Raw genomic sequence first — 13,771 nt, forward strand, 5'->3', positions numbered from 1 at the left:
GGGGGGGGGGGGCACTGCCCCTTGCACTGCCTTTGGCTTGGAGACCAGTGCCCTCTTGTTGAGTGGAGAGTGGCTGGCTCTCCCGAGCCAAGTTGGAAGTTTTTACCTCAGCTTTCTATCCCTGGCCCAGCTTTACAATCCTATATCATCTCAATAGTTTAATATTTTAAGGCTATCTCCTAGGTTTTTTGACTCCGTAACATACACATGTAAAAAAGAATCCAAAGTTAGAAAACATTATGCAGTGAAGAACAAGTCTCTTTCCCTTCCTCGACCAGCCATCCAATTCCCCTCCGTAGTGGCTCTCATTTTTTTTTTTTTTAAGTATTTATTTATTTGAGAGGGAGGGAGGGAGGGAGTGAGGGAGGGAGGGAGAAGCAGACCCCCTGCTGAGCAGAGACGGGGGCTTGATCCTGAGACCCTGACTGAGTCACCCAGATGCCCCGCATCTCTCTTTTCTTTCTTTCTTTTTTTTTATTTAAGATTTATTTATTTATTTGACAGAGAGAGAGACAGCCAGAGAGAGAGGGAACACAAGCAGGGGGAGTGGGAGAGGAAGAAGCAGGCTCCCAGTGGAGGAGCCCGATATGGGGCTCGATCCCAGGACCCTGGGATCACGCCCTGAGCCGAAGGCAGAGGCTTAACGACTGAGCCACCCAGGTGCCCCCCGCATCTCTCTTTTCAAGGAGACAGTCTTTGTTAAATCCTGCTAAGTTTTTCCTACAATGCAGTCCTTAGGCTCTAGCAAGTACAGATTATTAGAACTGATTCCAGTCAATGAGGAGTGTTAATTTTGATCAATTTATTATTAACACCTTTTTGGGGGGGGGTACATTTGTTACTGTGTATAACTTACTAATACTTGAAAGAGGAGGTAAATATGTTCCCCCAAGGTTACCTTTTACTTCAGACAGAGACCTGGGACACCTGGCTGGCTCATTTGGTAAAGCATGTGACTCTTGAGCTCAGGCTGTGAGTTCAAGCCCCACGTAGGGCATGGAGCCTACTTTAGAAAATAAATAATAATGAATAAATAGATAAAAACAACTATGCAACGGTTAAAAGAGAACCTCACAGCAGCTTGAGTGTAGCCTTGGGGGAGTGGGCAGAGGGCGGAGGAGCTTTGCAAGATGGTTGGGTTCCACCGGTTCTGGAAGAAGGCTCCAGCTTCTGGAAGGTTCCACCGGTTCTGGAAGAAGGCTCCAGAGGACTGCTCTGCTGACCGCCACACCGCCTCTCATTTAGCTCTTTGCTTGCATCGACATCCACGTTCACACTGGAACCCTCGGGCCCTTCGGTTTGCTGTATCATCAGGCTTTTGGCTGTCTTCAAATACATTGCACTGTCACCTTCAAAGGATTTTGGTTTCCATCCCCAGTTAGTCTAGAAGTCGTATTCTTCTGAATTAGTCTTCGCAAATTGAGATGGGCCAGGATGAAAATACAGGGTTCTGACAGCCTAGAACGGAGCTGTTAACAGCGTTGCTGCTGTTGGGTCACGTGATGCTTGAGGTTTCACCCGCTTGTCTTCCTTTGCAGACACACAAACTCGAGCCACTTCTAAGAGCCTATTACCCGTCAAGTGCAAAGAAGTGGATGTTTCCAGACTTCATTCAGGAGGTTCAGAGAATGATGTTACAAAAATCACTAAACCAAGACGAGAGAATGGGTGAGAGTCAGATCATTGGTATCCAATGAGAACATCTTGCTAGAAATTGCTCAGTATCAAGATTTAGAAAATAGGGGTTTTGAGAGCACAGGCAGCCAGGGTCAGTGGCCCGGAGCAGTGGTGTGTCAGAACCCTCTGTGTCGAGCAGTTCTGAAGAGGCCCAGGGGTTAGGATAAGAGGTACTTTGCTCTCTCACCACTTGCTCTGAGTGTGCAAACAGCAGTACGGTGGCCAAACGCCAGGTCTAAGTGGTGGTGGGGGTGGGTGGGGCTGCTTGTGAGCCTAGGTTGCTGGTGTGAGCGTAGTCCCACCCAGGCTGGTGTGTGTATCCGTCTACTCAGTTCCCACGTAAGCCAGCTTGACTCAAGGCAGCCACACCACTGTGAGCCATGACAGGTCTGTCGGGCCATTGAGGTGGGTCAGGAGAGGAGCCCATTCCCTGTTCATAAGCCTTTTCCAATAGTCTGTAGGCTGAAACAAAAGTGCATGGGCCCTCGGAGCTTCTCAGACTGTTTGTGTTGTATGTGGTCTCTGGTTTTTTCCTCAGAAAACCAGGCTCTTTGTTCTGCCTTGTTCACAATGCACAGAACAGCAGTGCTGCCAGTCTCTGATTTCTTTGTCGTTGTTGCTTTTAACTGAGGTATGGTAACACATACCATATTAGTTTCAGGTGCACAACGTAACGATTAGATATTTGTATATATTGCAAAATGATCCCCACAATAAGAGCAGCGAACATCCTGATTTGTTTTTGCTTCTCTAGGCAGGTAAAAGCTGCAGACACTGCCATGAGGAAGAACGTCAGAAAGAGGTGAGCATCAGGGTAAGCGAAAGTTGGCTGCCATTCTAAGGTGGTGGATCTCAGGCCTGGTTGTGCCTCAGAATCACTCGTGGGTTCGTGGATTCTGGTTTGGTGTGTGACAGCCTGGGCGCCACCGCAGAAATCCGAGTGGAATTTTCAGGGATGAGGCACAGCCAGGTTTGAGAACCACTGGCAGAGCAAGGATCTGCGGTGCTCCCATTGAGAACCAGACGAGAGCTTTCTGGGCTCCATGCCAGGACCGCTGCTGACTGGCAATCAAACCCTCAGCTAGAGCGCAGGGAGAGGCGCGTGAGCCTCCAGGATAGGGGACACTGCCATTAGTGACTGAGATGGCCGCGGTAGAAATCCTGGGGAAGGATCCGTCTCTCTGAGGCTAGCTTGGATGCTTTGCTTCTGAAGACAGAAATACTACGAGCTGGAAAGTTTATAGAAATAGGTTCTAATTCTAAATCTATTATTTGGGCATGTCTTAAAAGTTCTGAAGATAGGGGCCCTGGCTGGCCCAGTTGGTAGAGCATGCAACTTTTTTTTTTTTTTTTTTAAGATTTATTTATGTTAGAGACGGTGCACATAAGCTGGGGAGGGGCACAGGGAGAGGGAGAGAATCTCAAGCCGACTCCCCACTGAGCATGGGGCCCCGATATGGATGGGGCTCGATCTCATGACCCTGAGCCGAAATCGAGAGAGACACTTAACTGACTGAGCCACCCAGACACCCCGAGCGTGTAGCTCTTCATCTTGGAGTTGTAAGTTCGAGACCCACTTTGGGTGTGGAGATGACTTAAAAAATAAAAAAAAATTTTTAAATTCAAGAAGGGCTCTGAAGACACTGAAAAGAAGTGATGATGGTAATGGCTATTATTTATTAAGTATTTACTGTGTCAGTAGCTGTGCCAAGAATTCTACATGTATTCTCTTTATTTATTTATTTTTAAAGATTTTATTTATTTATTTGACAGAGTGAGAGAGCACAAGCAGGGCGAGCAGTAGAAGGAGAGGGAGAAGCAGGCTCCCTGCCAAGCAGGGAGCCCCATGCGGGGCTCGATCCCAGGGCCCTGGGATCATGGCCTGAGCCGAAGGCAGATGCTTAACTGACTGAGCCACCCAGGCACCCCCCTGTCTTTATTTTTCATAATAATATTATGAGACGTGGGTATTATCCTAATTCTAGAAATGAGGAAACAAAGCCTCATAGAGGTTATGTAACGTACTGAGGGTCACATTCCACTATATAATGAAGCTGAGATTTGAACCCCTGTTCGTAGGGTGCGATAGCCCATTTTCTTAAGACCTCCACCTCTTCATCTAAGCACAGTTGTCATTACAGCTACAAACCATTGAGTAAGCAGAAAGCAGAGGAGGAGCTCAAGGATAAGAACCAGCTCTTAGAGGCCGTCAACAAGCAGCTGCACCAGAAGCTGACTGAAACTCAGGTAAGAGACCCGCCGGAACTCTGTGGGCACTGCACCAGGTAATGCGTGGACCCCTGAGCGATGGCCCCTGGGGGAGGAGAAGCTTGTAATGCCCGGGCGCCTGAGGGGAGGTAGAGAAGACTCCAGAGCAGGGGTGGGAAAGACCACCCTGCAGAGGGGGACCCGCCTGATCTGTCTGCATGGCGCCCCGTAGGGAGAACTGAAGGACCTGACCCAAAAGGTGGAGCTGCTGGAGAAGTTTCAGGACAGCTGTTTGGCAATTTTAGAGAGCAAGGGCCTCAACCCAGGTAAGACAAAGACAGTACACGGTTGCCTTCGGAGGAGTCAGTGCACGTGCCCCTTCCTGGGGGGAGTGTGGCCGGTGTGTCAGGAGTCCAGCGGGGCATCAGCCGGCCCATTCAGCGCGGGGTTGCTTAGCAAAGCAATACAGATTGGGACGATTCTTTCTTTCTTTCCTTTCCTTTCTTTCTTCTCTTTTCTTTCTTTCTTTCAAGATTTTTTATTTTTAAGTCATCTCTACACCCAACGTGGGGCTCAAGCTCACTCAAACCCCGAGATCAGGAGTCATGTGCTCTATGGACTGAGCCAGCCAGGTGCCCTGGAGGAAGTTTTCTTTGTTCCCTTGCGGTGTTGACTTAGCCAGCAGAATTTCAGATGGTTGTGGCAAGAGGATTATCTCCTATCTGAGCCCTTTCATGCCATATTCATTTGGTGCCAGCAAGTATGCCAATAGACCAGAAATATTTTATTTCTTTCAAGGCAGATAGCAAACATGGTAACTTTCCCAGGTGGGAAAAGACAGAGGTGGCACTGTTTCAAGGGCTCCTAAACCCAGCTCCTCAGGAGAATCACAACGGTTAAATGTGATTTCTGTTCTGACCCTGTCGCTAGAAAACAGAGTCTGTAGCAAAGAGGGGAGTAGAAGGAGGACTTGCCGAAAGACTCTACAACAGCTTCAAACCGAGTTGAGGAGGAGCCTGAGAATACCCAGTGAAGGGCCCCAGGCTTCTTTGAATTCAGGAACACTGACTTCTTCTTTTTTTTTTTTCTTTTAAGGTTTTATTTATTTATTTGACAGAGAGCACAAGTAGGCAGAGCAGCAGGCAGAGGGAGAGGGAGAAGCAGGCTCCCTGCTGAACCGGGAGCCTGACACTGGACATCCCAGCACCCGGGGATCCTGACCTGAGCCGAAAGCAGATGCTTAACCAACTGAGCCACCCAGGCGCCCCAGGAACACTGACTTTGAATGCTGCTGATCAACCTGTACATTTTAGGGTTTATTCTTTATAGTCACCATATATGTTTTTGTATGATTTTAATTTATAATGCATATGCACTACTTTTACTGAAAGTAATAATTCCTTAAGCCCAAAAAGCTTTGAAAAATAGTTTTTTGTGGGGCACCTGGGTGGTTCAGTCAGTTAAGCTCCAGACTCTTGATTTCGGCCCAGGTCATGATCTCAGGGTCGTGGGATCCAGTCCTCTGACGGGCTCTGTGCTCAGTGGGGAGTCCGCTTGAGATTCTCTCTCTCCTGCTCCCCCTGCCCCTACCTCACTCCATGCTCATGCCCTCTCTCTCTCTCCTCTCTAAACTAAATAAACAAATCTTTTTAAAAATTTTTTGCATAAAAATACTTTTTTGTATTATAAACAAACAAAATCCAACCGATACATTTCCTTTGGACAAATTTTCTGCTAAGCTGAGGAGAGAGCAGAATGAACTTTTAACCATATCCAAAGCTAGAGAGGAAGGAGGTAAAATAAAGCTCTGAGGGTAGGTGTAGGTGGCCCTGCCACAGTGAAAACTCAAGAGAAAGTCAGGGACCAGACTCTTCGAGAAGTTTCCCTCACGAATATTCCTGTACTTGTCCGTGGAGGGGTTTTTAGTTTTCGTTGTAGGTGCGGTTCCCTAAACAAGGCTGACTTTGTCATTTGCATCAGTTTTAGGCACTGAGACCCTGGCATCACAGCAAGAATCCACCGCAGATCACACGGACTCTATGGTGAGGGCATGGGTGTGAGTGGGTAAGGGCCAAGTGACCATGGGGCTCTGCCCAGCCAAGAAGGTCTCTGCCATGTGCTCAGCAAACCCCAGGAAGCAGCCTTTGTTTTCCACGATAGTGGAAGAGAGCAGTGGATATGTACTTAAAATAGAATATTTTCCTTGGGAGGCAACTTTGTGCTTACAGATGTGAGTCTGAGTTGAAAATATGCTACTTTAAGATGTATGTTAAGATGGACCTGTATAGAGAACTTTCTGGTTTCTCTATTCTTCACTTTACCAAATTTCTCCCCTTGTCCATTTACTGAGAACTGTATGATGGAAAGGTCCAGCCTGAATTAAATTTGGCTTCTTTTTGGTTCCCTCACCAAAGTCAGAAGGTAGTTGTTTGGGATTAAGTCTTTGAGCTTCTATGCCCTCTCCCCAGGAAGATCAGTTGTCATCTTAGAATCATAGAATACTGGCTATGGAAGCCTTCCTCCGCCACCCCCAGGCTAGTAGTCACCTCTTCGATGGCCACTCTGTTTTGTCCGTATTGCCTGTGTAACATAGAGCACATGGAAGTGGGGTGGGCTGTCCATCCTGTGGACCGAGTTCCTCCAGGGGTGCCCAGAAGAGAGCCCAGCACGTGGGGACGCTCAGTAAACACCTGAACGAATGGAAGGGTTGTTAGCAATCATCTAATCAACTTTGGTTTCATATGAAGAGATTAGTTTATATGAAGAAAGTTTTCACATATCAGTAAAGTTTTGTTACTACATTGTACTTTCCTCTTAGTTGCTGTTAGAAACCTTGCAAGATGAGCTGAAGCTTTTTAACGAAACAGCCAAAAAGCAGATGGAGGAGTTACAGGTGAGAGGCCCACATCACCCTGGGGCAGGATTACCATTTCCTCCCACAGTGGGTGGGGCTCTGGAGGGCTCTTTCTTTTTAATAAACTGCTTTGTATTAATAGATTTATAGAAAAGTTGCAAAGATACAGAGAATTCAATGCCCTTAATATTAACATCATATATTATCGTAGTATATTTGTCAAAATTAAAAACCAACATCGATGCATTACTATTCACTCAATTCTAAGACTTCACTTGATTTCACCATTTTTTTCAACTGATTTTCTGTTCCAAAGACTCAGAAATGTTCACATCTACAGGGCTTGAGGCAATGTGCAAAATGCTAGGTTGCTCAATGTAAGAGGTGGACCTGTGTGAGGGCTATGCTTTGGAAACTTGGTATCTCAAGGAAACGTGTAACAGGAAACCCGATTCTTAAGTCTGGACTGCTCTGGATTGCTTGGAAGAATCAGGGGACAGTACACGAATCCGAGAGGATTTCATGGCTCCAGTTTAGATACAGGAGTCTGTAGGAGAGAGAGAGACCATTCCTAAAACCAGCACAGATCTACAGATCTAAAATCTCATGTCTGTATTCGAGTGGTCTTCTTCGAGGGACGAGAAGCATGGTGTCCTGAAACGGTATTGCCTTTCATGTGAATCAAAGTCTTGTGAGTGTTCGCTTGTTTCTTTTTTTTTTTTTTTTTTTAAGATTTTATTTATTCGACAGAGAGACAGCCAGCCAGTGAGAGAGGGAACACAGGCAGGGGGAGTGGGAGAGGAAGACGCAGGCTCATAGCGGAGGAGCCTGATGTGGGGCTCGATCCCAGGACTCTGGGATCACGCCCTGAGCTGAAGGCAGACGCTTAACGACTGAGCCACCCAGGCGCCCCATCGTTTGTTTCTTTTTGAATGTCTTTCCATGCAGGCCTTAAAAGTAAAGTTGAAGATGAAAGAAGAAGAGAGGGCCCGGTTCCTAGAACAGCAGACATTATGTAACAGTCAAGTAAATGATTTTACAGCAACCCTTGAGGAAATGGAGCAGCTATTGGAAATGTGATAAAAAGCAAGTGACCACACGGCTCCCTCAGGGGAAGCCACTTAGGACATCTGCTTCTTGGCCAGGACCTTCCAGGACTCACCAGCCCCAGAATGGAAACATCTTCTGCAGTAGGATTAAGGATGGTCTATGCTAGAATGGCGGTTCCTCCTTTAGGCAAGCGTGCGCCACCCTCAGACTGGCGGGCTCTCCCGAACCCCACACACACATAATCCAGGCCGACGAGAGGGGGCCTCCCGGAAGCTTGGATCAATGTTCTAGGCAACAGAGCGGCAGGCTGTTAGAGTCAGGAGACGAAACCAGCCACAGCCAGAGGATCCCAAAGGTCACATCCAGATGCGTGGGAAGAAAACCTTAGCGGTGCAGGGGAGTGCAGAGGCTCCGCAGGACACGTCACTGAGAAGCGATGCCGTCCCCTTCTAACCCGGAACACATTCGGTCTCATCCTGGTCGGGCTCTCTACCTCACTGTAAATTAACGCAAAGTTATTGCAATGGCTTAATACATGGGGGGAAGGTATAGATAGCGATAACACCTACCTGAAATAATACACCTTGGAGCTTTTAATCAAAATCACTTCTGCTTTTTTTTTTATTAAGTGCTACTTTTAAAATAAATATTTCTGTGACTATCCGGACTACAACATTGAGAAATGAAAATAAGCCTTTTAACTGAAGTCTGTCCACTGAATACTCCTGACCTGATCCAGTGAACAGGTTCAAGACTCCAGTGTAACCCAGACTATCTCTCTTCCACTTCAGTGCTCCGTGGCTAGCCCTGTTGTCTTCCAGGAGCGGTAGCTGGTCTTCTGGGGGTGTCCCCTGTTCCTAGCAGCGGGCGCCCGACTCTGTCCCCCAGCTGTGTGTCACTGGCTGCCTGTGTCCTCCCTCTATTCCTGAGCCTGGTTACCTACTGCTCTTTGCACAGCCAATCCTAGGCCTGGCCCCGCGGATCCTTAGTCAGCTGAAGTCCGTGGTGGGCTTCCCCCCGCCGGTTCACCAAAGGCACAGCTCTATTTCAGTTTTTAGTTGATCGAGGCAGACTTTGGCTTTGGCTATCTTCCATTTTTTTTCTGCATCTTCCAATTTCTTCACCAACCCCACCCCCCGCCTCCACTCTTGAGCCTTGAGGCTACCGCACAATCAGGCCAGGTAACACCCCCACCCTAACGTCAGGGCTAAATTTCTTTGCCTTCACACACAAACATCCACACAGTTGCTGATGTCCCAAAAATTATGAGGGGGAAACTCAGTTACCTAACTCTCACCAGTGAAAAGGGCTAAATATTTTCTTCTACCCCTTTTCAGCATGTTTATAGTTTAAAAAGATTGTTTACCCAAATGCATGTGTAATTGGCATTTCTGTCCCCCTCCCCCCAAAAAAGTTCTACTTGCTTCTTGGAAGGAGGAGGAGAACTCAGCTGTGGGATTCTCCCCTCCTTGTCAGGCCTCCCTAGTTAACACCTAGGACTGTAACTCTCAAGGCCTGTGACTCCTCTGGCCCAGCGCCGAAACCCTGCTCGCGGGCAGCCTGGGCTCCCAAGGGGCCTTCACCTCACGGTTCTCAATCTCACCAGCTGGCACCCGTGCACCTTTGCCTTTTCTTCAGTTTCCTCCGACCTCTGTTGCTGCAGCTGCCTTTTGTACATGCGGAGGTGTTCTAGATGCTTAACTTGGCGCCTGGATGAACTCATGTTATGGAAACTCAGCACACAGAGGCCTGTACCTTCCACTTTGCCAGGCGCTATGGGAAACTCACGTAGCACGGCATTCGTAACCTCAAAGATGCTTGCCATCTGTTTGGTAAAACTTACACGCGCGGGTGACATATAAGTGAAATAACAAACAGCAACACCTGACTCAGTGCGTTGTGCGGCACAGTCGTGCGCTCTCGTACGTCGACATGGGCTAGTTTGGTTGGGGAGGGCTCGATGAAGGAGGTCGACTGGAGATTGAAGGAAGAGTGACGTTTGGAGAGGCCAGCTAGAAAGCGGAGGAACTTCGGGTCGGTGAACACGCGGAGGTTTGGGGAGCGGGCAAGCTCAGGTCAGGGCAGCTCCACTTCCGTCCCCCACACCTCGCCCTCCGCACCTCTCCTGCTGGCTGTTCCGGAGTTACGGCCTGTGCGTGAAACTGATCATCTAGAAAATAAAGTGCTTCCCTGAGTCTTGTGAACTGCTCTACAAATTATACCCCCAAGGAGGGGGGTCTCATTGGAACCTCCGGGGAGAAAATAAAACCATGCAATGCTGAAAGAAAGAAAGCTAAAGGGGTATCCAGATGAACCTTGGGGAAGTGAGCTGGGAGACCGGGCTTGTTCAGAGGTTCGAGGTGAGAGAGGATTATGTCTGACACGTAATTGAGCACTGGTACTGTGTCCTACACGGTGCCTATACACAGAACTCCCTGCTGCACTTCTCAGGTAATCCTCATGACCACCACAAGGTAAGCACGATTACCTCTTTTTACAGCCAGGGAAATAGGCTCAGAGATGTTAGGTTGGTGTCCCCAAGGCCAAACAACAAGCAAATATCGGAGAAAGATTTGAGCCAGGAAGTTAGTGGGGATGGGAGGTACTTGGTGTTAGTAGAAGTCTTGAAGATCCTTGAATGCCAGGCTAAGAAGTGTGGATTTTTATCATCTAGGCCAGAGGTTTCCAAACTTTCTCAGTTCATGATGCCCCTAGAGTCTTAGTAATGTTTCTGACACCCAAAGAAGTATCGATGGTTTTATTTTAAGAGGTTAGATCCAACAACTTAGTAGGTATTTGGAAAAAATATTTTTATTTCATTTTTAAATAATGACAATCATTCACTAATGAAATTGTCAACACAAAGTGAACGAACTTTTTAGAATCTCTAAAAGTAAGGAGGAGGGGTGTCTGGGTGGCCCAGTAGGTTAAGCTGCCAACTCTTGGTTTCCACTCAGATCATGATCTCAGGTTGTGGGATCAAGTCCCGCCTCGGGCTCAGCGCAATCTGCTTGTCCCTCACCCTCCTCATCTGTGCCTCCCCCATCCCCCACTGTCTCTGTTAAAAAATAAAAGTAAGGAGTTTTGTTAGGACAGCTGCCTGGGTAAACATGACCTTTAACAAGAAAGAAAGTGCTCCAGTGTATGAACAGGTTTTTTGTTGGTTTTAAAGGTTATTTATTCATTAGAGAGCTAGAGCACAGGCAGGGGTAGGGTCAGAAGAAGAGGGAAAAACAGACTCCTCACTGAGCAGGGAGCCAACATGGCGCTCCATCCCAGGACCCTGGGATCATGACCTGATCCGAAGGTTGAGCCACTCAGGCACCTGGGGAATCAACAGTTTTTATGGTGTTATCCTTTTTAACATCTTGTAAAAGCTCAAAAGATTACTTTTTTAAGATTTATTTGAGAGTGGGCTGGGGAGGGGGGTTGGAATCTCCAGCAGCCTCCCCTCAGAGCCCGAGGCAGGGCTCAATTCCATGACCCTGAGATCATGACCTGAGCCAAAATCAAGAGTCTGATGCTTAACCAACTGAGCCACCCAGGCACCCCTCTTTGTTTTTGTTTTTTTTTAAGATTTTTATTTTTAAGTAATCTCTACACCCAACGTGGGGCTTAAACTCACAACCCCAAGATCAAAGTCACATGCACTGCCCCCACCTCCAGGCAAATTTCTGAGTTTTCACCGTCTGTCCTCTTCCCCTTTCAACCTGGCTTAAAGACAAAGACAATTACAGGAGATACCCTAAAGTCCCTGAGTCCCTGAGGTACTCTCCTTCACAGAGACGGAGAGCAGACTAGAGGTTACCAGGGGTTGGGAGGGGGAAGGGCAGGGGGTTATGGTCTGATGGGTACACAGTTTGTTTGGCAGGATGAAAAATTTCTGAAAATGGATAAAGTTGTGATGATGACACAGCATTGTGCATATACTTAATGCCACCAAATTATACACTAAAATATGGTCAAAATGGCAAATTTTATGTTATGTATATTGTACTTTTTAAAGAAAATATACTGAGGCTTCACGAAGTATACTAACCTTAAATGTACACGTCAATAAATTACTGCTCCCCTCCAGAAAGGAGCGCTCTTCCAACAGAAAATCACAATCTATGGGTATTGTCTTTTCTTGAACTACATATAAGTGGATTTGCCCACCGCATCAGTGTAAAATGTATTGGCATAAATTGCTCAAAATATCCTCTTGTCTTTTTTGTATCTACAGGATCCGAAAGCTGTCTTCTTTTTCATTTTTGGTATCAGTAATTGGCAATTACTCTTTTTTCTTGATCAGTCTTGTTAGTGGTTTATCAATTTTATGTTGATTTTTCTCTGTTGTACATCACTATTTCATAATTCTATTCATATTCATTTCCCTTCATATATGGGGTTTTAATTACTGTTCTTTTTCTGCTTTCAAATAGGAATAATTTCAATTTTTCTCTTCTCCGTATATGCCTTAAAATTATAAATTCCCTTCTATTAAAGGGCTTAGCAAAAGTGACTCCACTTGGGACCTGTTATTTCTTTTTAACATCTTTATATCTCTAAGGGCCAGATAGCTGCATCCCACTGGTTTTCGTTTGTCATATTTTCATTATCCTTCCATTCAAAATATTTTCTAATTTCCGTTGTGATTTCTTATTTTACCTATGGGTAATCTGGCTTCTTGTCTTATTACTCTACCAAAACAGTTTTCACTAAGGTCACCAATGACTCGCCTGTGGGCAAATCTGTTGGACTTTTTCAGTCTTTGTTTTGACTTTCAGAGTTGCTGAAGACACTATTAACTACCTGCTTGAAGTCTGGAATCTTGGCTCTCCTTGTGTTGGTGGCCTGAAGTCTTGCGGAGAGACATTCTTACCCCTTTGGCTGAGCTGTGGCTCTTGAAAACAGGGTGAGGTAGGGGCCAAGACCCTGCTTGGGGGCTAGAAGGAGAACCTCTATTTGGGGTTTAGAGGGGAAGCCTTTTCTCCACTTAGGGGAGACCCATCATATGTGAAGCAGTGGGGTGACAAAGCATTTTAGTCTGGACAAGCTCACAAAGCCTGGCTTTTGTCTTAGCTGTGTTTCAGACCATGGACTAATGGGGTGCTGTAAGAAACAAATCATTGTCACCAAGTATGAAATCTCCTTTATTCCTCATTAAAAAACAAAACTCAATAGAGTAAATCTGAAGACCTAATTGGCTTTATTAATCAATTCATGAATCAGGCAGCATCCCACCTAGCAAGTAGAGGGGAGCTCCAAGGAGGTGCAGAAAAGGAAAGGTTTTTAAAGGTGGCAAAGAAACAGAAAAAGGGAATTATGAGCAAAGAACTGATTGTTTCAGGCAAGGTCTAAAGTGGAACACAAGGCCGGTGTATATCAATAAATTTCCCAGTGCTGATAGGAAATTCCCATGTTGAGTGATTAGAGGTTACATTTCTGGGGCGGTGAAACTACAGTTAGGTAGTAAAGTCTTGGTTTACTGATTCAGAGCCTTAAGTGGCTCCCCTATGGCTCTGTGGCCTTCTTTTTAATACTCGTAACACACTACTCTTCCTTTTCTGTATCTTCACACCCGCCCACACCACAACCCTATTTTTAAAAAGTTCTGATGTTCTCCTTGTACATTAAATAATTTGGAAGACAGTCAGTCTTCCGCATAAAACTCCAGAATCACTAAGCCCTGTTACATAATAGAGCAAATTTTACTGGCTTCTAACAATGTGCACATCAGAGCCAGCGCTACTTGCCCAATCCTAGAGATCCCAGATTGGCTTTAACAATTTCTGGGGCGCCTGGGTGGCACAGCGGTTAAGCGTCTGCCTTTGGCTCAGGGCGTGATCCCGGCGATCTGGGATCGAGCCCCACATCAGGCTCTTCTGCTATGAGCCTGCTTCTTCCTCTCCCACTCCCCCTGCTTGTGTTCCCTCTCTCGCTGGCTGTCTCTCTCTCTGTCAAATAAATAAATAAAATCTTAAAAAAAAAAAAAAAAAA

At 46.4% G+C, this 13,771-nt stretch overlaps 1 protein-coding gene across 1 annotated transcript in view; it reads left to right on the plus strand.

The window, feature by feature from the left end:
* Window positions 1–8,450, plus strand: part of KNSTRN (kinetochore localized astrin (SPAG5) binding protein) — a 10,048-nt gene extending 1,598 nt beyond the window's left edge. The window contains exons 3-9 of the mRNA XM_040620408.1: window positions 1,539–1,668; window positions 2,432–2,479; window positions 3,819–3,924; window positions 4,118–4,211; window positions 5,866–5,927; window positions 6,704–6,778; window positions 7,688–8,450. Of these exons, the coding sequence (XP_040476342.1) occupies window positions 1,539–1,668; window positions 2,432–2,479; window positions 3,819–3,924; window positions 4,118–4,211; window positions 5,866–5,927; window positions 6,704–6,778; window positions 7,688–7,819 (647 nt within the window). The 3' untranslated portion in view covers window positions 7,820–8,450. The remainder of the gene's footprint in view (window positions 1–1,538; window positions 1,669–2,431; window positions 2,480–3,818; window positions 3,925–4,117; window positions 4,212–5,865; window positions 5,928–6,703; window positions 6,779–7,687) is intronic.
* The last annotated feature ends 5,321 nt before the right edge of the window (window positions 8,451–13,771 follow it).

Source organism: Ursus maritimus, unplaced genomic scaffold (genome assembly GCF_017311325.1).
Source record: "Ursus maritimus isolate PB19 unplaced genomic scaffold, ASM1731132v1 scaffold_35, whole genome shotgun sequence".
NCBI lineage: Eukaryota > Metazoa > Chordata > Mammalia > Carnivora > Ursidae > Ursus > Ursus maritimus.